The sequence below is a fragment of the Ceratotherium simum genome, chromosome 24, assembly GCF_057802395.1.
Source record: "Ceratotherium simum simum isolate JZ-2026a chromosome 24, ASM5780239v1, whole genome shotgun sequence".
Classification (NCBI taxonomy): domain Eukaryota; kingdom Metazoa; phylum Chordata; class Mammalia; order Perissodactyla; family Rhinocerotidae; genus Ceratotherium; species Ceratotherium simum.
In genome coordinates, this window is record NC_141923.1 from 12216828 (window position 1) to 12239725 (window position 22898).

At 40.5% G+C, this 22898-nt stretch overlaps 1 protein-coding gene across 5 annotated transcripts in view; it reads right to left on the reverse strand.

Annotated features, from left to right (window-relative positions):
* Window positions 1–3676: 3676 nt before the first annotated feature.
* Window positions 3677–22898, reverse strand: part of UNC79 (unc-79 subunit of NALCN channel complex) — a 231192-nt gene continuing 211970 nt past the window's right edge. For all 5 annotated transcript variants that reach the window (XM_087448020.1, XM_087448023.1, XM_087448021.1 and 2 more), the window contains 7 exons: window positions 22796–22885; window positions 20537–20712; window positions 19381–19567; window positions 17695–17892; window positions 15513–15590; window positions 5934–5975; window positions 3677–4251 (listed from right to left, as the gene is read on the reverse strand). In XM_087448020.1, coding sequence (XP_087304146.1) covers window positions 4051–4251; window positions 5934–5975; window positions 15513–15590; window positions 17695–17892; window positions 19381–19567; window positions 20537–20712; window positions 22796–22885 — 972 coding nt within the window. In that variant the 3' untranslated portion in view covers window positions 3677–4050. The remainder of the gene's footprint in view (window positions 4252–5933; window positions 5976–15512; window positions 15591–17694; window positions 17893–19380; window positions 19568–20536; window positions 20713–22795; window positions 22886–22898) is intronic.

Sequence of the window (22898 nt, forward strand, 5' to 3'; positions counted from 1 at the left end):
CCCCTTCACGAGAGGCTCACTGCTTGCTGCTCCCGTCAGTGGAAGGAACTGGCCAGCCTCCTACCAATAACGCTTCAGCCACCTCCCAAAGGGTTCAATTTTCATAAAAACATGGTTTGGTACTATTCCATTGAGTTCCAACCACTCCCTTCACTCTTCTTAAGACCATTACTGTCAAAATCCAATTTGCCCAATATACATATTTGTAAATTAATTCCATTAAAGAGATATTAAATGATCTGCATTGTCCAATTAATGCCAGAGGCCCTTCAATCCCAGCTCACAAGAGAGTCTTGGTGGATAACCCGCCTTCTCTGATCCAATCCAATATTATTTGGCCTGTTGTAGCTTAGAGTTGGAGATGGAGTTGCTGCAACCACTTGGCCTCAGATGAGACCCTTAGGGAAGAGATTTGCTGAAAACATCCTGATGTCAGACAGAATGACAAACTTGCCAAGAGAGTATATAACACGGAGACTGGACACCTTTAGCTAATGACTACATTTCGGAGAAGAAAACTGAGTCTGTTCCATGGATCTTATAGGTCTTGCTTCTGAGGGACTGGCTGAAGGAAAAACCAAACGAGCCCGCAGCTGTGAGCTGTCCCCTCACGTGCTCTTCATAAGGTGGCACCAGTCTTCCTGGAGGTTCAGATTCTGGGACAGTCTCCCAAGCACCATCACAGTCCTCCACCAGTTGGAGCCTTCCATCACCCCCAGGGAGATGGGTCAGCTCCATTTCACAGATAAGGAAAAATAGAGGTCCAGAGAGTTTAATACCTTGTCCAAGGTCATTCAACTAGTAAGAGGCATGCCCATTGTAAACAATCATGGAATCTATGCATTTGCAGATTTGGGTTCATTCCACCCTTGGGAATCTCAGAATGTTCTGTTCACACTCTGAAACCAGTAGGATTCGTGAGGGAAGGAAAACTGAGTCTATTCCTTGGCCCTTCTCTAAGCCGATAATTAGTGCTGGCCAAATATGTACAGGTAAAATTTGTTGGAATCTCTGCCCTCTGCTGCTGTCACCTGGAGCTGGTGCATGGTGTAGCAGGAATCAGTATGGGCAGTAGTTGAGAGCACAGTCCTTGGGGTCAGACAGCCTGAGGCCAAGTTCCAACTCTTAATTCCAGTAAGTTCTTACCTCTTACTAGCCATGTGACCTTGGGCAAGTGGCTTTACTTGTCTAGGCTTTAACATGAGAATAAAAATAATAACTGATAACTTTTATTGAGTGCTTACCGTGTGTCAGGCATTGCTCTAAGCTCTTTCCTTGTGTTCTCTCTTTTATCATCTCAACAACCCTATGAGGTAGAACGTGTCATTGTCCCCATTTTACAGGTGAGGAAACACTAATAATGAAATTTCAAAAACCCTGAGGTGGTAGGAAAAATATATCCATGCAGGGTTCCATGCAGCACTCCTCAGTGGCCTTCAGCTAGGCTAGGGTCAGCAGACTTTTTCTGCAAAGGGCCAGACGGTAAATATTTTAGGCTTTCAGGGCCATGTAGTCTCTGTCACAACTCTTCAACTCTGCCCTTGTAGCACAAACACAGCCATAGAGAATATGTAAATGACCGGGTGGTTCCATTCTGATAAAAGTTTTACAAACACAGGCAGCGGCTGCAGCTGGCCGCCCCCTGACCTAGGTGAACAGCTTCTCCTCCTACTTGTTAGGGCCAATCCTGCTAAACTTCCATCTGTCCCTTTTCCTGAATTTTTTTTGCTAAGTGCCTGAGCCCCACTTGCTGGAGAGGCTGACATGACGACATAACAGAAGAAGATGAGGACACAGGGAAACGCAGTGGGGGTTGGGGGGGAGTGCGAGCCAGAGAAGCTTCCTGGTCTCTATCAGCCAGCGAAGTGGCAGGGTCCTGGCAGGGACAGTATTCGGGTCAAGCTGGCAAGAAAACAAATCACAGTTCTCAGGGGCAAAGAGGGAGACCTGCCTGGGTGGGACCAAGATCCCAGGTTGTGACTGGGGTAAAGAAAATAGGTCCCTACAGCAGGAAGCATTAGATGGGGCCCAGGCAAGAGGGCTGAGTTAAGGGCTTTTCTCTAGCTCTTGGGGGGATGCAAATACAAAGGGAAATTGAGGCAGGAGTCCATCCAAAGAACTGGGTAAAGAAGATGGAGTTGGAGAAGAAGCTGTGGATAACTCTGGACCTTGTCTGCTGGTAGGATGGGGCCACCAAGATCCTGGCTGCCTGCACCAGGGTGGGCTTGGGACTAGCAAAGACCTGGGTCTACAGCTGAGCCCAGATGGGAAGTCAGTTAAATCCCTCACAGGGAAAGGAACCAGGACCGCCTCCTCCAGCCTGTGTCTATAACCCCCTCTAGGAATCCCTGCTCAAAAAGAGAATGTCACAATCCAGCCCTTGCTGAGCCCACTGGGTAGCTCAAGAAAGACCTGTCACTTAACCAAATCCATTCAGTTCCACAGGCATTAATTAAACACATGCTACATGCCAAACCTTGGGGATACAGAGACAAAACATACCCTCAAAGCTGTCGCAGTTTACAGGTGAGGTTAAAATATGTGTCTACAACACAAGACAAAATGTTCACACAAGTATACCCAACCATGATTGGGATAGAGGAGAGTTCTGACTGGGGGAAGGCCTTTCAGAAGAGTTAGTAAAATATGAAGAATGATCACTTCTACACTCTTAATATAGGGTCCTATGGATTCCCTGCACATTTTCATAGGAATGAAGATCTGTCACCCTGTCTTTCTAGAACTCATGTGAAACACTTGGACACTCGAGGACTTGTTTTCCCCTGAGAAGCATTAAGATACCAGACTTCCCAGAAGAAAAGAGAAGCCTCTTAATAACCAACTTAAAAAAAAGGAAAAGAATTGTCTCGTGCCCTCAAACTCCTTCCTAGAGAAGGACTTCAAATAAACTGTGTACTTCTCTCACCAGATGATCTGAAAGGAAGCCTTTTCAATCAATCATTGTATTTTAATTTTAAGAGAAGTTAGAAGTTTTAAACATTTAGAAGAAAAGATTGTCAGGAACTAAACTCTAGCTCTATAAACTTATTTTAAAAAACCCCAGGCTCACAAAGATAATAAAAAATGCATTTAATAGCATGTCAATATACAGCTTAAATGTATATTACGTCTTCTTTTAGTCAGTGCATTACAGGGATAGAGAAAAGAAATATCATTTGTGAATGCACAGTCCAATGCTAAGGATAAGTGCTGAGAAGGCTTGGTGCTCTTACACTATTAAAATTCAGTTTTATGAAACATAACTCCAGGTGCAGTGCTCTGTGCCAGCGTGGGGAATCGTCTGGTCCAGTATGCAATCTACAGTTTTAAATTGAATTGTATACAAGTATTAACAAAAGAATAAAATTTATTATTCACAAAACTAAAGTGGTTATCATAAAGCTTACAAGAAAGTACAGCCTAGAACTAATGAGTTGAAAAACTAGTTTTAAAAATAATAAAACTTACTGGACAGTTCTGGAAAATGATATTATAAAACAAAGAAAACAATTGGCACAGTTTAACCACCTAATTTCTAAGTGCACTTTGTAATGGTCCTTGCAAGCTGCCACTTTTCCCAGGATAATGACAAAAAGCTTCAGTCAAGTGTCACTGGCTTATGGTGACGGGTTTTTTATTGCATTGCCAAGAGTGGATTTTAAGAAAAAACACTACAAAGGTTTCAAAAACCCTATTTATTCTCTATCATCAAAAATAGCAACAGGGGGACTTGTACAACTTTTCTGTGAGTACCCACCAGTCTATTTTTTTTTTCTTAAAAAAAATAGAAGTTAGTTAAAGAAAAATGATTTGGTTTTTAAAAAATAATGTAAGGAAACACTTAATCAGATAGCCCAAGGAGTCATCAGAAATATGTGTAGCAAGAAAGCTTCATTTTTGGCCCTCTCCGGCCTTTGCACGTCTTTTACTAAACTAGAAAGAGAATGTACAGTACCAATATGTTCCCCAACCTGCTTGGATCAAATTGTTTTGTTTTTAAACCCATTATTGCTAAACCAGAGTGTTGACACTGAGAGCCGAGGACTCCACTCATAGAGGATAAAATTGAGAGGCTGCTTCTGAGGATTGGATCTCCACCTGGGCCATTTTGAACTGGGTGCACTGCAGCCACTTGCGGAGGGCCGCCAGGCCGGCGCTGCTCTGGGCCGAGCCTGGCAGCGTTCTTAGGCTGTGGTGGTTCACGTTGTTCTGAATGGCCTGGAGGCGAAGCTGGAGTCCCGCAGATAAGTGCTGTTAAGAAAGGGCAAGACATTTCATTTAGTTTCTTTCCTCCTAATGGTCACAGTCAACCCAGGGAGGGCCAGCCGGGGCTTCTTCTGCAGGCAGAATTTACAAGGGGCCCAAGGGCTGTCTGACCTGAAGAAGGCCAACTCTCAAACTGGGCAGTGCTCAGGGAGGGGAACGTGGGCTGGTACCTTGTGTCTAGAGTTACCCTGGCCCAAATCCATCCCAATAATGCCATTCCCATCTTGACTCATTCACTGCAACAGGAACTTAAAGCTGACACACCAGTTGATGGGCTGACACATATGTGTGTCCCCCAGGAGCTGTTCAACATGTAGCATAGTGGTTAAGTGCCTGGGCTCTGGTGCCAGGCTCCCTGGGTTCAAATCCTGGCTCCTCTGCGGACAACTCTGGGAATAAACTCTTCCAGTCTGTTTGGATTTTTCTCATGGGCAAAGTGGGGTCAGTAACACTCGCTTCATGGGGTTTGTAAGGATCAATGAGGTAACAGCATGTCTAGAACAGAACTTGGCCCATAGGAAGTGCTCATTATATTTTAATCATAATTATAACCTCTCTGTTCTCATGTTAATGCACATGAAGAAGCCAGGTTGTAAGCTTTTCTTATTTTTCCTAGCTTTTCATCAAGGTCTGTTGGCCTCCTCTAAGAACCCAGTGTAATGTCAAATTGCCACAGATTTCCGCAAAGCAGGGGGAGGAGTAATTTGGAATGCATCAAGGTGGAAGTACAAGCATTTTTCACAACAAACACCAGTGCTGAGATGAGGTTTTCAGCATGCCCAGCGGTGGCCACAAACAGCACCAACACCATCAATCAGACTCCAAGCTGGTGGTCACTGTTGACAGCGGCATTTCTCTCCTGGTGTCTGGGTACCTAGAGGTCACCCCCCTTCCTTCCACTAGCATCCCTCCCCAACTCTAAGAAGAAACCAGCAAGAAGGCTTCTGTCCTCTCCCCCTCCTCCCCTGATACTCCCAGGGCCATAGACAGGGCCCAGTTTTGGATGGCGCAGGTGGCTAGCTTTGCCATCACGACGTCAAGTCTCAGTAACTACACTGACCAGTCATGAGTATGTTTGGCCCTACAACAACAACACTTCTCTCAAGGTGGGGCCTGGCAGTAGGAAATAGACTTGGTCAGGGTCTTCTCTTTCCTGGCTGTGGGGCCCTGTCCAAGTCTTCCTTCTGGTCCTATGATTGATTCCCCATATGTGAAATGAGCGGGGGCAGGTCCCTTCTAGCTCAATTCCGTCATTCACTCAATGCTATCCTTTCTTAATGGAATTCTTCCCATCAAAAAAACTCAATTTTAGTGGTCAAGAAATAGCTTTGGACATGCCTGGGACCAGATCCCAGGGTCTCCTCCAAAGGTAGAGTAGCTTTTCAGCCTGTGTTCGTCAGTAACTGGGCCTCACTCAGACTCTGGGATCCTCCCCCTCCACCTGCATCCTCAGCAGCAGTGAGCAGTAGGACCGTGGCTCCTGCGGTCACCAGGGCCCACAGGCCCCTTACCTGGCCCGCATGGTCTCCTGCATTATCAGCCCCCTGAGACCAGGAGCAGGGTGAATTCATCTTTCTCCACAGGAAGTGGAGCATCAAGGAGCCCTATGAATGTCACGACGTTGTCTGGAGGGAAATGAGCGTCCAGTCCGCCCGGGGATGACTTACCTTGATATTCGACTGAATCATTGGCAACCACATAGGTATCAGCTGTATGGAGAAACACAGAAGCCTGGTTACTACTGTTCTCCACTCTCCCACACAAGCTTCGATAACTGCGAGGGAAAACAGGACACACCGCACCCCTTCAATGTAGCAAAAGGATGAGGGTCCCTGCTGCAGAGTTACCCGTTATCAGAAAAAAGACTTTCTGAAGCCAAACCCTGCTGAGCTGGTGGCATTTGGAGGTTAACAAGCGCCCCCTGAGTGCCTGAAACACACACTTTACAGTAAATGACTGATTGTCTCTTGAAAGCTACCAAGCACGGGAAATTAAATGGGTATTTATTTAATTAAATCCTCACTTTCTTGAAACAGAACTTCCTCTATGGGATCGAGTAGCATGGTGACTCTATTTGCTACTAGTCATCAAGAAAATATCACTTGGGAAGCGGTCAAAACACTTAAGGGATAGAAAAAGACAGGCCCTGAAGTTGCCCGGCTGTGATTTGGAAGGCGAGACACGTTAAGAGTGAGCGGGGCCAGAGGTCCCGACAGTGTGGGTGCACACGCAGGAGAGCAGCTGGTCCCTGCTCCAGAGGAGAGCAAGGCTCTCAAAGCGCACCTGGGGTCCTCGCCCCTCTGCTGCCTCTCTGATTCACCCTAAGCCCCTCTGCCGTGCCCTTCCCTGGAGGCTTCTGGGAGACAGGAGTCTGCCTGCAGAGATAACCTGTGAGGGTCTGAGGACTAGTGTGCTCTTTGGAGTGAGGAAAAGGCCAAAGAAGAAGCTGAGGTTTCTAGTCTGGGCAAACTGGAGGACAGCGATGCAACGCACAAAACGAGAGAACCAGGAGGAGCACCTGTCGGGATGAGGGATAGTGTTTAACTGACCTCTCTGTTCACCAGTCATGGCCATAGGCTGCCGGTCTCATTTAATTCATCAAATCATTTAAAAAAATAATAAACTTGGTGGAGTGAGAAATTATATTTCTCTCTAAGCTTTTGTTCCCAAGGCTAAATCTGGCTGTTCTGCTTTTAACATTCTGTTGATATATACAATTTGCTAATTTGACCTCCATTGATGTTTTTACTCCTAAACATGGTGATTATATTGCAGAAATTTAATACTCTGTCTCTAACATAAATATTGTGTTTAGAAATGGAGTGTGGTGTGTCCCAGAAGATGTAATTGGATTAAAAATCAAAATATCAGAAAATGAGACCTTCTCCCTGCCTCCCCCTGCCACCAACCCTCATAACAAAACTGTGGGATTACAAAGGTTGGTGCCAGATAAAGCTATGCTCTCTGGCCATTAGTAGGACTGGCTCATCTAGACATTCTGAATGGGAAAAAATAAACCAATCCAACCGTCGCCTCCCCAATGTCTGTACAGCAAAACACAAGCCCTGAGGGTCCTAACGTCTATAGACTCTCGTTGACTTTTGACCTATTTAATATGGAAGCAGGCCCACATGCCTCTTGATATTTGGGAAATACTGGAACTAACTTCCTGTGAAGAATCCTGAGGGACCAGGGAGGGTAGGGAGGGTAGGGACCAGGGAGCACTGAGTCCTCTGACCTTGGGTGGACACCTTCCCCAGTGCTGTCCCTGGGGCTAAGGGCCCATCTGCGGCAATCAAGGGGAATAGTGAGGTTGATTTCAGGTTTTTGTTATTTCCCCACTGATGTAACACATGACCATTTGATTCTAAAATATACCTGCAAGGGGCCTTCAGGTTTGTGATTTATGAATCACAGGACTGAAGGCTTCAGGTTAAATCTCATTGTTGTTGACAGCATTATATAATCCAGTAGTCATCCTATTTCAGGAATGCTAATTTGACTTATTGAATAACACTCGTTTCAGTTCCCTTTTGCTACTGGCTCCTAAAAAGCTGTCAGTAAGAATTAGATGTAATTTATTTTGGGCTCTGTAATGTTATAATAAAGTTGGTCGGGTTTTCTCTTTTTTCCTCTCTAGAAACAATATCCAGAAAACTGAAGGACATTTTAAAAATAGGTTGTTTTTCACCAAAATAAAAGTTATACCTTTCCTCTTATCTTAGTTTATGCTACAGGATAAATTAAAGATTTCCTGCTTGGATGGACTGTATTCATTTCACTCTATGCTTGTTCCAGCCCTCAAAATTAAGATTAGTTGTGAAACTCTCTCTTTCCACAAAGATGGAGTAACAAAAACCAGATTTACCTTCCTGTCTAGAACAATTAAAATTCCAGATGGACTATATGAAATAATGGTTTTCAGACATTAAGCATCAGCAATGCCAGAAAGTTATCAATAGGGAGAGGAAATAAACAAGGTAAGCCCTACAATGAGCCTAACCCACTGCCTAGAGTGTTTGCAGGCACAGGGAGGAGGGATCCAGGCACAGCCCGGCAGTCTTTCTGAATTGAGGAGATGGAGCCAGGAGTCCAGAGAGGCCAAGGTGGCTGGAGTTTTTAAGGCAGAGTACTGGAGAGGAGAGAGCTGCACAGACAGAGAGAACTCTGAAGATCTGTACAGGGTTTCCCTTGAGTCTTCAGCTGAATACTGACCAGTGCACCACGTGAGAAAACTACCTGAGACTGAAGAAAAAATTATTAGAGTGGTGAGCATACAGGGCCAGCAAGAGTTTGTGTTCCCTCACACTAGTTAGAGCAGAAAAACCTTGTGATTCATAGAATATCAAGTAGAATACTCAGAAAGCTATTACCTTACTGAATAGTGAAGAAATATTAGCCCTAGACAAAATGCTGCTCTGACACCACCTAACAAAGCTTAAAAGCAAGTCTCAAAAGGATAAAACTGTCTCTAAGTAATTTAACTATGTCACAGACTATAGTTCAAGAATATTTAAAGGAATACAAAAATATCCAGCACCTAAGAAAGTCAAATTTGAAATGTCAAGAATTCAACAAAAAATTACCAGCATGCAAATAAGCAGGAAAATTTGACCTATAATGAGAAGAAAAATCAATCAATTGGAAAAGACCCCAAAATGATACACATAACAGAATTAGTAGAGAAAGACATTAAAACAGTTATTATAATTATATTCAATACGGTCAAGAAGGTAGAGGAAATATTGAGTATGTTGAGTAGAGGCACAGAAGAAAATATTTGAAGAAACAATAGCTGATACTTTTCCAAAAATAATGAAAACTATAAATCCACAGACCCAAAAAGCTCAACAAACCCAAGCAAAAGAAACGTGAAGAAAACTATACCAAGGTGTTTCATCATCAAATTGCTTAATGATAACGGTAAAGAGAAAATTTTAAAAGCAGCCTGAGAAAAAAGACATACTACATACAGAAGAAAAAAGATAAGAACGACACACATTTCTTGTTGGAAACAACACAAGCAAGAAGACAGTGGACGAGCAACATCTTCAAAGTACTAAAAAAACACCAAAAATCCTTGAACCTAGAATTCAGTACCCAGCGAAACTATCTTTCAAAAATGAAGGCAAAGTAAATACCTTCCCAGACATACAAAACCTGAAGGCATTAATCACCAGCAGACGTGCACAAGAAATACTAAAGGAAGTCCTCCGGGAAGAAGGAAGATAGAAGTCTAGATCTATAGGAAGGAATGAAGAACACTGGAAATGGCAAATATAAATATGGTAATAACAGCAAATATAAATAAATATTGAAAAAATTTAAAATCTCTTTAAGAGATCATTGACTCTTTAAAGCAAAAATAATAACAATGTATGGTTTGGTTTATAACACACATAGAAGTAAAATGGATGACAATAACAGCACAAAGCCAGGAGGCTGGAAATGGAAGTATACTACTGTACATTCTTATACTATACCTGAAGTGGTATGATATTACTTGAAGGTAGACTTGAAGGTGATAAGTTAAAGATATACACCATAAGCTCTAAATCAATCACTAAAACAACAATTAAGACATACTGCTAAAAGATAACTAAAAAACAAACTTCTAAATAACCCATGGGTCAAGAAAGAAACCAAAAGGGAAATCAGAAAATATTTTGAACCGAATGGAAATGAGAGCATGTCAAAATCTGGAAGAATGTAGCTAAAGGAAGAAATTTAAAGCACTAAACATTGATGACTGAAAAGAAGTTTCCCAAGTTAATGACTTCAGCTTCCATCTTAAGAAACAAGAAAAAGAAGAAAAAATTATAGCCAAAATTTATTCATTAAAAACTCGATTATTCCAAAATAAGGCAGAAAAAGAGGGAAAAAGAGACAAAGAACAGATGGGAAATATAGAAAACAAATAGCAAGATGATAGATTTAGGCCCAAGAATGTCACAAAACACATTAAATGAAAATGGTTTAAAAACCTCAATTAAAAGGAAAGGATTATCAGATTGGATTAAAAAAAAAAAAAAGGAACACTAAGCTACATGTTGCCTAAAAGAAATATATTTTAAACATAAACACACAAATAGATTAAAAGTAGAAGGATGGAAAAAGATATACCATCCTAACACTAGTCAAATGAAAACTGCAGTGCCTTTACTAATATCAAAGTAGCTTTCAGAGCAAAGAATATTACTGAGGATGAAGAGAGCCATTTCATAGTTTCAGTTCATTAACAAGACATAATAATCCTAAACATTTAGGCACCTAAAAATAGAGCTTCATAATACATGAAGCAAAAACTGGCAGACCTGAAAAGATAAATAAACAAATCCATAATTATACAGATATTTCAATACCCATTTCTCAATAATCAATAGAATAAACAGGACAGAAAGAAGGACATGGAAGACCTGAACAACACTATCAACAAGCTTGAACCAACGGACATAGGAAACTACAATCAACAACAGCAGAAGACACATTCTTTTCTAGTGCACACAAAGCATTTACCAAGATAGACAATATTCTGGGCCATAAAACAAGTCTCAATAAATTTAAAATGATTTGAATTACGCAAAGTATGTTCTCTGATCACAATGGAATTAACAATCTGTAACAAAAATTTCCAGAAAATCCCCAAATATTTGGAAACCAAATAATATACTTCTAAATAAGCAATGGGCCCAAAAAGAAAGCAAAAGGGAAATTAGAAAGTATTTTTAACCAAATGAAAATGAAACTACAACATATCAAATTGTGGGATGCAGCTAAAGCAGTGCTTAGAGGGAAATTTATAGCACTAATCACTTATGTCAGAAAAAAGTCTTAAATTAGTGAGCTACACTTATACCTTAAGAAACTAGAAAAAGAAGAGCAAATTAAATCTAAAGTAATTAGAAGAAAGAAAATAATAAACAGGAATCAATAAAACAGAAAACAGAAAAACAGTAGAGAAAATCAATGAAAACTGACCAAAAATTGGTTATTGTTTTTTTTAACCAAAAGCTCACTAAAATTGATAAACCTCCATCCAGACTGATCAGAAAAAAAAATAGTCACAAATCACCAATATCAGAAATTAAAGAGGTGGCATAATTACTGATCCTACAGAAATTAAAAGTATAATAAAGGAATATTATGAACAACTTCATGCCATTAAAATTGACTACTTTGATGAAATGGACAATTCTCTGAAAGATACACACTACACCAAAGATCACTCAAGAATAAACAGATAACTTAAATAGTCCTATATCTTAAAAGAAATAGAATCTATAGTTTAAAACCCTCCTGCAAAGAAAATTCCAAGCCCAGGCAGTTCCATTGGTGAATTCTACCAGATATTTAAGGGAAAAATAATACCAAATCTACACACACTTTTTCAGAAAACAGAAAAGGAAGGGATACTTCCCAACTTATTCTATGAAGCCATCATTACCCTGATACCAAAACCAAAATAGTTATTACAAGAAAAGAAAATTACAGTTCAATATCCCTCATGAACATTAATACAAAAAATTATTTTAAAATGTTAGCAAATAGGGGGCCAGCCCCATGGCGTAGCGGTTAAGTGCGCGCACTCCACTGCTGGCGGCCCAGGTTCGGATCCCGGGTGCACACCGATGCACCGCTTGTCAGGCCATGCTGTGATGGTGTCCCACATAAAGTGGAGGAAGATTGGCATGGATGTTAGCTCAGGGCTGATCTTCTTCACACACACACAAAAAAATGTTAGCAAATAGAATTCAGCAAGATATAAAAAGGATAATACATCAAGACTAAGTGTGGTTTGCCCCAGGAACACAAGGTTGGTTTAACATTCAACAATCAATCCATGAAATTCACCTTGTTAACAGTCAAAAAGAAAAGTCAAATGAGGGCCGGCCCGTGGCTTAGTGGTTAAGTGCATGCACTCCGCTGCTGGCGGCCTGGGTTTGGATCCCGGGCGTGCACCAACGCACCGCTTCTCTGGCCATGCTGAGGCCGCATCCCACATACAGCAACTAGAAGGATGTGCAACTATGACATACAACTATCTACTGGGGCTTTGGGGGGAAAATAAATAAATAAATAAAATTATAAAAAAAAAAAAAGAAAAAGAAAAGTCAAATGATATCTCAATAAATGCAGAAGAAGCACTGACAAATCCTACATCTACTCCTGACAAAAATTCTTAGCAGACTAGGAACACAAGAGAACCTTACTCAATCTGACAAAGGGTATCTATGAAAAACTGACAGCTGACATTTATATTTAATGAGGAAAGATTGAATGCTTTCTTCCCAATATCAGGAACAAAGCAAGGTTTCCCACTCTCACGACTTCTATTCAACTTGTACTAGAGGATCTAGCCAGAGCAATGAGACAAGAAAAAGAAATAATATAAAGAGAAAGGAAGACATAAAACTGTCTTTATTTGTACATGACATAATTGTCTATTCAGAAAATCTGACGAACTCTACAAAAAAGCTACTATAACTAATAAATGAGTTTAACAGGTTGCAGGATATAAGATCAATATGAAATCAGTTATATTTCTAAATGCTAGCAATGAACAATCATAAATTTAAATCTAAAAAACCATACCACTTATGATACCATAAAATTATGATCTATTTAGGGATAAATTTGACAAAAACATGCCATCCTTGTATATGGAAAACTACCAAATATTACCAAAAAAAGTTAACGAAGTCATAAGTAAATGGAGAGATATACTGTGTTCATAGATTGGAAGATTCAATATTGTTAAGATCTCAGTTCTCCTCAAAGTGATCTATAGATTCAATGCAATCCCAATCAAATTCCCAGCAGGCTTTTTGTAGTAATTTATAAGCTGATTTTAAAATTTATCTAGAAATGCAAAAGACCTAGAATAGCCAAAACAACTTTGAAAAAGATGTAGAAATTTAGAAGACTAACACTATCTTATTTTAAGGCATATTATAAAGCTACAGAATCTAGACAGTGTGGTACAAAAATAGACAAAGAGATCAACGGAACAGAATCAAGTATCTAGAAATAGAACCATACATATACGGTCAATTGATTTTTGACAAAAGTGCAAAGGAAATTCAATGGAGAAAGGATAGTATTTTCAACAAATGATCCTAGAATAATTGGATATCTAATAAATGGACCGTAGATATAAACTGACACCTAGAAGAAAACTCTTTGTGACCTTGGATTAAATAAAGATTTTTTTAAATACATCAAAAGCATGATCCATAAAAGAAAAATTTGATAAATGGTACTTCATCAAAATTAAGACCTGCTCTTCACAAGACACTGCTAAGACAATGAAAAGACAAAACACAGAGAAAATCTTTGCAAATCATATATTTGATAAAGAATGTATATCTCAAAATTCAATAAGAAAAAAAACCAAAACCCAATAAAAAAATGGGCAAATAATTTTAATAGATACTTCACCAAGCAGATATAGGGATAGCAAATGAACACATAAAGAGATGTTTAACATCATTTGTCAACAGGGAAATGCAATTTAAAACCATGATGAGATATCAGTACACAATTCTTAGAATAACTAAAATTAAAGATTGACTACACTAAGAGTTGACAAAGGAACTGGAATGTTCCTTTGTGTAGGAATTCGAATGCTCACACACTGCTGGTATGAATGTAACAGGGCACAATCACTTTGGAAAACAGTTTGCCAATTTCTTAAGAAGTTACACACATTTCATACGGCCTAGTCGTTCTGCTCCTAGGTATTTATCCAACATACGTGAAAGTACGTATCTACACAAAGACTTGTACAAGAATATTCATAGCAGCTTTATTTGTAATAGCCCAAAACTGGAGAAACAGCCCAGATGTCCATTAACTGATGAATGGATAAACAAAATGTCATATATCCATATAGTGGAATACTACTCAGAAATAAAAAGAAATGATCTACTGATATATGCATCGACATGGATTAATCTAAATATAATTATTCCAAATTAAAGAAGGCAGAAAAAAGCATCAGTACTGTATGAATCCATTTATATAAAATTCTAGAAAATGCAAACTAACCTATAGTCACAGAAAGCAGATCAGTAGTTGCTTGAGGATTAGGAGGCAGGGTACAGGGAGTAGTAGAAGGGAGAGACTATAAATGGGTGTGAGAAAACTTAAGTGGGGTGAGGGATATGTTCATTATCTTGATTGTGGTGATGGTTTCATGGGTGTAATATATGTGAAGACTTATCAAATTGTACATTTTAAATATGTATAGTTTACTGTACATAAATTATACTTCAGTTAAGCTGTGAAAAATAAAATCAGGTATGATCATCAAGTGTTAGTCATATACTTTCTCTCACTGCTTCGACTTTTGCCGTTGACTATCAAGCTAGATAAGCTATATCTATGCCATTCAAACCAACCACCTTGTAGTGCTCTAGTAACAGTCAAATTTTCCCTGAAAATAGGCTGCTTTTCTTCAGCATTGTGTGAGTTAACTTGACAGGTGTCCTTTATGGAAGAATAAAGTCAACAAAGGAGTGAAAGAGCAAGCTATGAGGTTCCAAATTGATGCACTCGGTGGTGGTGGTGGTTGGGGGTGATGGTGGCCAAGATAATGGAATACAGAAGTGGAAGGTAAGGAAGGAAGTGGTACAAGAAGAGGAAGGACAGAGAATCAGTGAGACAAAGAGGTGGAATGATAGGAAGGAAAGGAAAAAGAGGGGAAATAAAAAGATAAGTGAGTGAGAAAACAAGTTCTCCTTTACTCTTTTACTTTTTATCACACATAGGTAACAAATGCTTAAATTACTCTCATACACTGTACGATGATTTAGAATAGTAACATTAGACACTAAATTAATTTAACTTAGAGAAAAGTACCAGCTACCAAGTCAAACAATTACAGACTATTTTCCTTGGTTTTCTGGATATCTTGCAAGGTGAGGCACCATCAACCAATTTATATTACTATAAGGTCATTTGCAGATCAACATTCCCAGCAATAATTTAATAACTTGTGTTACAAGCAACCATGGTCCAACATATTTAATCCAGCTAGCGTTGGTCATAGCGGTGGAGCAAGGGGAAAAATAGCACAATAACCATTTGGTGAAGGGTTGTTATATGAGACTGATCCCTCCAGCCCCAACTCTGAATGATAAATTTAAATCTGTTTTATTTTCCTCTTCAGAAGGTACATTCAAAATAAATCCACATTTGTTTTTAGCAGCAAGAAACGATCTATAAAAATCATAAGATTTTCCTACCTTGACAAAAATTGTTGAATTGCATTCTTGTAATGCCTCCATTAAACTAATCACATGGAGACACACCATTTCTACCATCTGAAACAACAAATATGAAAATCAATTCCACTCCCAGTGATAGAGAAACCTTGCAAATTAGTCTGCAGCCACAGAGGACCCATGTCCTGTGCCCATGAGGTCTTTCTGCAGAATGACCAAAGAGCACCACAAGAAGTGGTGTTTATTTACCTCTAAAACTTCAACCAGAAACTGAATTTAAAAAGTTTCAGAGGGGCCGGCCCTGTGGCTTGGTGGTTAAGTGCGCGCGCTGCGATGCTGGTGGCCCGGGTTCGGATCCCGGGTGCGCATCGAGGCACCACTTCTCCGTTCATCCTGAGGCCGAATCCCACATACAACAACTAGAAGGATGTGCAGCTACGACACACAACTATCCACTGGGGCTTTGGGAAAAATAAAAAAAATAAATAAAATCTTTAATAAAAAAAAAAAAAAAAAAAAAAAAAAGGTTCAGAGGTTTTGCAATTGTCATGCCTTCCTCATCTAACTTGGGGCTGCCAATGGAATTCGGGTATTGATCTTGCTAATCTGCATTGCACTGTGATTCACACCAGAGGATAAATGGCTTCTGCTTCCTGCATTTCCAACCACAGAACTCTTGGGCTTAGGTCCTTTTCTCCATCTTGATCTTTTCTCAGTTTCTTCACTAGGAGTTATTGTTTAATTTATTGCACGTCTGTCTTTGAGGCTTTGTTCTCTATGGAACAAGGTAGCCATGTTTCCGACAGTTCAAAAATACGAGATGATATCCCTCACCAGAAATTCCTAAGCCTAGATTTTAAATACTCCAGGGGGGTTTTACCAGACTGGCTTATACGGTTTAACAAAATTTTCAGAATAAAATAAATTAAATTCATTTGTAACATTATTTATACAAAATTAATTTGTAACAAATTCATTTCTAACACTTGAATATCAAGAGAGATTTAGAGGAGAGGTATTAACGGTATCAAAAAACTGATGACAACAGAAGGCAACTTTGATTCTCTAGTTTAAGGTCCCAGTTTCATCATCTGTAAAATAACAGAATGGAATGCTCGATCTCCAAGTTCCTCTTCAATCCCAGACTCTATGATCCAATAAATGTAATTATCTCTGCAGCAGTCAGAACTGTTTGTGCACCCTAAAATTTTCACATAAATTTCCTCTAAATTGAACTAAAACTCCTCTCTCCATACAGAATTGCCTTCTAACATCTGCTTCTCTAAAGAAAAGAAAGTGCTTCACTAAAGGAAACATAAAATCCCCTTTCCAATTAGAGCTGAAAGAAAATGTTTCTTAGACTAATATTCGATCAATCAAAAATCATGTCCAGAATGCCTTTTGTGGACAGCGCACTGTTGGGTTTCTGGGCTCATTGGAATCATCACTATGGTGTTCTTCTAGGTCTTGCCCCTCACAGACAAGAATTCGACTCATGAAGCCCCCATAACCAAGACACTGGCTGCTGCTCTCCCAGCTGAGAATCCCCCTCCAAAGTAGCAAACTGAACCAAAAGACTCCCTTGTCAATTCCTTCCACACATCCTCCAATCTTGACGCCATGAGGACTAATCCAAGCTTGTTTAATGAAGTGGGCTCATGGTAACCATACCCCAGAGCAGCTCCTCTCTTGGTGAGCCATCAACATTAAAATGGAACTGGATTTGAAGACTGGGGAGCTCAGGTCCTTATAAGGCAACTCACAAAGGTGAGGTTATTTTCAGGTTTCAAGCCCCAAGTAGAATGAACAGGCGTGGTCAGTCTGCTCTCAAACACCATAAAAAGGTGACCTAATTGGCTAGGGTTTTTCCAAATTGCCTTAGAATCCAAAAATAATATGAATCTTCCTCTTAATTCTCTGACTTCATAGCACAAACAACCCTTAAAGGTAGAAGTTTCATATAAATTACCTTTGGCACTAGGCAGAGAAAACAAAAATTGTTTTTACTGAATTTACTTGTTTGCTTTGTTTTTCATCAAAATTATTACGCAAGTAGAACATCCAGTTTACAATGTAAAAATTCACCAATCCATTTATATACTATTACAACTGAGCTCTTTAAAAAACAGGTAATGTGAGGACTGGGAGTGGTTTACACATTTTGAGATTCTATCCGAGAGGGGAAACTTATTCGTGAACTCACCACTTTGTTATGGGCCATCAGCTGAAGGATGCTGGGTGTCACCCTACTCCAAAACTCCAGTGCTGTCAGTATCGCCGTGAAGCTGAACTCATTCTGACTTTGGACATTTGTAGCTACGGCACTTTGTTCGCAATAAACAGTCCAGAGCTGAGCAAAGATGAATGCGTGGAAGAGGGAACACATGTGCAGCACGGAGGTCTGAAAAGAAGGAAAACCTTACATTCATTCTATAATCTGTCACATTCTAGTGGGCCCTCCCCGCATGGCTTTGACCTTCCAAGGGGCACAGCCAACGTACATCAAATTCAAGTGATCCAAAGCTGAAGGAGTTATCTTCAAGCTACAAACTCGTGATTCATCACCTTAAAACAATCTGCTCTCTGCTGGGTCAGTGGGGGTGTGCTTAGGGAACAAAGCATCTTTTCGAAGAGAAAGCACCTTAGTTTGCAGAATAAATCTACCCACCCCTTGCTCTTTAATGAAACTGACATTCACATCCCTAAACTAGATTAGGAAGAATAGTCATTCTACCATTTTACGGTGTTTCCTCATCTGTAACATGGGGATAATAGTACCCTCCTCAAAGAGCTGTAGTTAGGACTAAATGAGGTGATATACCTGAACCCACTGCCTAGCACTTAATACTATACTAGCAGTAGAAGTAGAATTAGCAGCAGCAAAGACAATATTTCTACCAGGAGTAAGCACGGGTTGAGTGAGCATCTATGATACCCCAGTCACTGTGCTGAAGACTTTTCAGAGATCACAGCCATAATTCTCAAACCATCCTCTCACCTATTTTACAGGTGAAAAACTGGAGCTCAGAGAGGCTAAGCAATTTTTTCAAGGTCACAAAATTACAAATTACCATCGTTAGGAATCAAACACAGATCTAGGTTGAAATATTAGAAACTGACTGCCTAACTGCTCTCGCAAACATCCTTCAGGTCATTTGGACGGGTGCTCTATTTTATGGCTGAGTCAGCTTGCCCTGGCCTAAATCCCAGCTGTTCCCAAACCCACCGTGACCTCCCAGAACTTGCCTAAGATCTGTGAAGGGCCCTGGGCTCCTTGTAGCTGATTAGTACCAGTGTGTCTGTTTGCTTGTACAGGCTCACGACTGACGCCTGCCTTGGGTCTACTTTATTCCCTTTAAGTACATCATCTGTCTCTACAATTTATAAAGCTCCTTTGTGTAGGAGATTCCAACATGTACTTCAGTGAATTCCCAACTGGCCTTCTTACTTTCATTTTATATCTTCCTATATCTCCAGAGATGTGAGTTAAAAAGACAATGCATGAATTAGTGCAGGAATTAGATAGAGCATAAATTTTCCTCCACTTCATATTTGGTTCTAAAGACTGATCATAGAATTTTCATCATATTTCTAGCCCTCTATTTCTCTTCATTATTTTGAGACAAAAATGCCTAGGAAGCTAACTCTTGTTTGCCTCCATAATTTATCTTCATAAAAGTAAACGGAAAAACAATTTAGGTGGAAGAAAAGATAGTCTGGGAATTTAAACAACTTTAAATAAGGCATTAGCACAAAGTTGCTTTCCAAACATCCACAGGAGGGCAAGTGATAAGATGCATTTTCTTCTCAGAAGAAACATAATTGGCTGATAAGGGATTCCATTAGCAATTTCTATGCATATGGTCTTAATCTTGCAGAAATCACTTACCTTTGATTGCTCTGGAAATCCAATCAGGATAACAATAAGATGGTCTGCAACATGGGAACCTGCATCCAGAGGTATGGGCAGGCATGGAGAGGAGGCATTGGGACACACTGCATTGTGAGTGAGGGATCCCAGAAGCAGCCAGGACAACAGACGGATGTGGGAGACACACTCGATGAATTCTTTAGGTCTATTAGAGAAGGAAGTGTTAAAGATGATTTTATGTTTTCTGTTTCATTGTGTGCTCAACAAATGCTTATGGATGGAAGGGATTAAAGGTGTGGTCTTGTAGGCAATTACATAAAATAAAACACCAAGGTGACAGAGTGCCAACAGAACAATGTATCTGTTTTTCTTATTTCCCACTCTAATCCTGGATCTTAGCTTCCGGAGCAAAGAGCAGCCTTTGGTGACACAGGATTAAATATCATTCTTCTACAAAGCTAGCTGCATTCCTGACTAGCTTATCTTTCTAAACTCCTTTCCTCTCATTAGAAAGTCTGACATCCCCACTGGGGGGGACGGAATAGAGGAGGAGACATAACACACAGCCAACCATTTTACTGCTCTCCAATAATTTTCTCCTCCTGCCCTCCTCATCCCCAACTCTAAATCCTTCTTCTAACCAGGAAACTGGTCACGCAAAATGGCAGGCTCACGCCTGCTCTGAGTTCCCAAATATACTAGCCCATGTGCACCTCTCTCTTCTTAGCCTCCCTTACAGGCAGGATCAGGGGCTCGCATCTCCTTGCACTCTATTTCATCTCTGCTATAAATTTTGTTCCAGCTACAATCTAAGCTCCTTGAAGGCAGAAGCTATGTAAGTGTTCAATAAATACTTAATAGATTTATTTAACTACTTGAAGTTAAGAGCTAAAGTGGCAGGTCAAAGCTCTAAGTTTTCATCATCCATCAGGCTGATTGAGGTTTTTGTAGGAGGGCAGGTTTCTTTTATTGGCAGCGTGTCATGAAGTGCTCATGTTCAAAAATGCCGTCGGGTCAGCAAGTAAGTACGGAGATGGGTCTCGATTCCCATCTTCCCAGCCAATCACATTCCACTCCCGTAGATCTTCAATGCACTAGCTCTTGCGGAGCCCCAGGAAACTCAGGTTGTTTCCTGCCTTATTTACCTCCAGTGCTGGAATAATAAGGGTCTTACCCTTGTTGCATCGCAGAAGGCGGATGATAGAGCCAAGGCAGATAGCGGATCACAGCTTTGTTATCTCTGTGGTTGCCCCGGGAGATTTCCATGGCTGCAATCTGAGCCAGGCCGACTTTGAGATGTCCACCAAAGGTATCTTCATGCAGAGGCTGGGAACATGTCTTCATGTGGCTCTATAAAACCAAATGGTATTTTGTGACTTTGGCAGAGTACCTGGAGATATTCAAGGCCACTCTTTAAAAAGATGAGGTAGTCATTTCCACACCTTCTGTCACCACTCCCATTTAACACACATACATTCATACATGCACAGCATACAACTCATTTAAACCTCTTCAGTGGCTTCCTATTGTTCTTAGGATAAAGGGAAAAAAATTCCTTAGCATGGCCTAAAAAGCCTGGAATGATCTAGCTACTGCAGACCTCTGCATCTTACCCTTCATCCCTGTGGTCCCAGCTACACCGGTTCCCTCTCATTCCTGGCCTTTGCTCATGCTGTTCTCTCTGCCTGAAACACTGTTCCTGCCTCTCTTCACCTAATTAACTGCTACTCATTAATCAGTTTTTAGCTCAAGTGTCACTTCCTCCAGGAAGCCTTCCCTGACCTCCCTGGCTAGGTCATATCATCGTATTAGAAGCTCTCATGCTGCTGCCTACCCCTTCTTCATAGCAATTATGAAAGTCACAATTTTACTTTAGTTCGTATGAAATTTTCATTAAAATTGGCCTCCACTGCCCTACTATAAATGAAATGATGGCAGCTACTGTGTCTGTTTTTGCTCATCATTGCATCCCTCAATGCTTAGAACAGTGCCAAGCATGTTACAGGTGCCCTGTACATATCTGTTGAATTAATTTAGAAAAATTTCTTTGTTCAGTGTGGCTTAGTAGAAAGAGCACCGAACTGGGAGTTGAGACCTAGGTTCCAGACTCGGTTCTGTCCAGATCAGTCCTGGGGTCTTAGATAAGCCACTTGCCACCTGACCTGTCTGATCTGTTTCCTAATATGTAAAATCAGAGGGATAGATTATGTCTGTAGTCTCCAAGATTTTGATCCTCGTGGATCCTTCTTATTATTTTTTCTCTGTATTTTAAAAGTGGTTATAAAACAAGCTAAAAATGTGTAGGTAATAACGTTTCCTCTTCTTTATATATCAAAGTCATGTAAGTGTGGGCAACCAGATTCAGCAATCAGTAACCAATGCGTGATCAAATGCTAGGAGAGCTTACTTAGAAATGATGGGATTTAGGTAATGCGAGAAATCATCAGTTTAAATTTTGATTCTACATTCCACGTAGCATTCACAAATTTATCCCTATCCCAAGAAACACCTGGATCATCTGAGCAGAGTCTGAAAACTGAGTGGCATGATGAGGGACCATATTTTTAGCTGATGAACTTCTGGGACGAGTATTTTATCAAAAAGCAGTCACTGAGTGCCAGATTGTAATCTGGCTGCTCATTGGGCCGTGTATGGATTCTCTTCTGCCCTCTGTCCAGGGCATTCCTCAAATCGCTCACACTGTCAATCTTTTAGCTCCCTGGTCGACTCATGGCAGGGAAGTTGGCTTGCATCAGCAATTCATCCTACCCTGCAAAACAACCAATAAGCTCAACAACTTCACTGGGATTTTGATAGCTTTGATGCAGATAAAAACCATCAATGGCTTATGTTTGTCTAATGTGTTTACACATTTCATACAAACTAAAGTTTACAAAGTCTCTTCACATACGTTACTTCACTCAAACTTTGTAACAGTCAGCAAAGGCAGGTTTATTTATGTAGGTTTATAAGACTCGTTTTGTAAATGAGGAAACTGAGGCTCAAGGTAGATAAATGACGCTGTGTGGCATAGTGGAAAGAGAATGGATCGGGAGGCACTACAGTCTTAGGTCAACCCTGACTCCATCACTTATCAGTAGCACGACCTCGAGCAAATCACTGCACCACCCCATGCCTCTGTTTCTACATTTGTAAAATGGGGTAACGCCTTAACAGGGGCATTGTGAGAATTCAATAAATGGCAAAAGTAAAGCTATGCACATAGCTGATGCCATGTAAATATCCTTTCCTTTCTCCTTTCCCTCTTTGCAGAGGGGAAATCCAGTTCTTCAGACTCCAAAGACATGGGCTCGTTTAACAGTGCCACAGGTGCCTCCCCAGCTAACGATAAATTCTCATATGGTTACTGATTCTCTGAGAACATCTCTGTGTTTTGTTAACCTAAGAGATGAGGGGATGTAAGCCCTCTCACCTTCAGTTTGGTCAGCGTGTGCATGTCCGCCATGAAATCCAGCACGTCGTTGATGTACTGCCGCGTGCACTCCATCGCCGCCGTCCCACACTGCAACACAAGG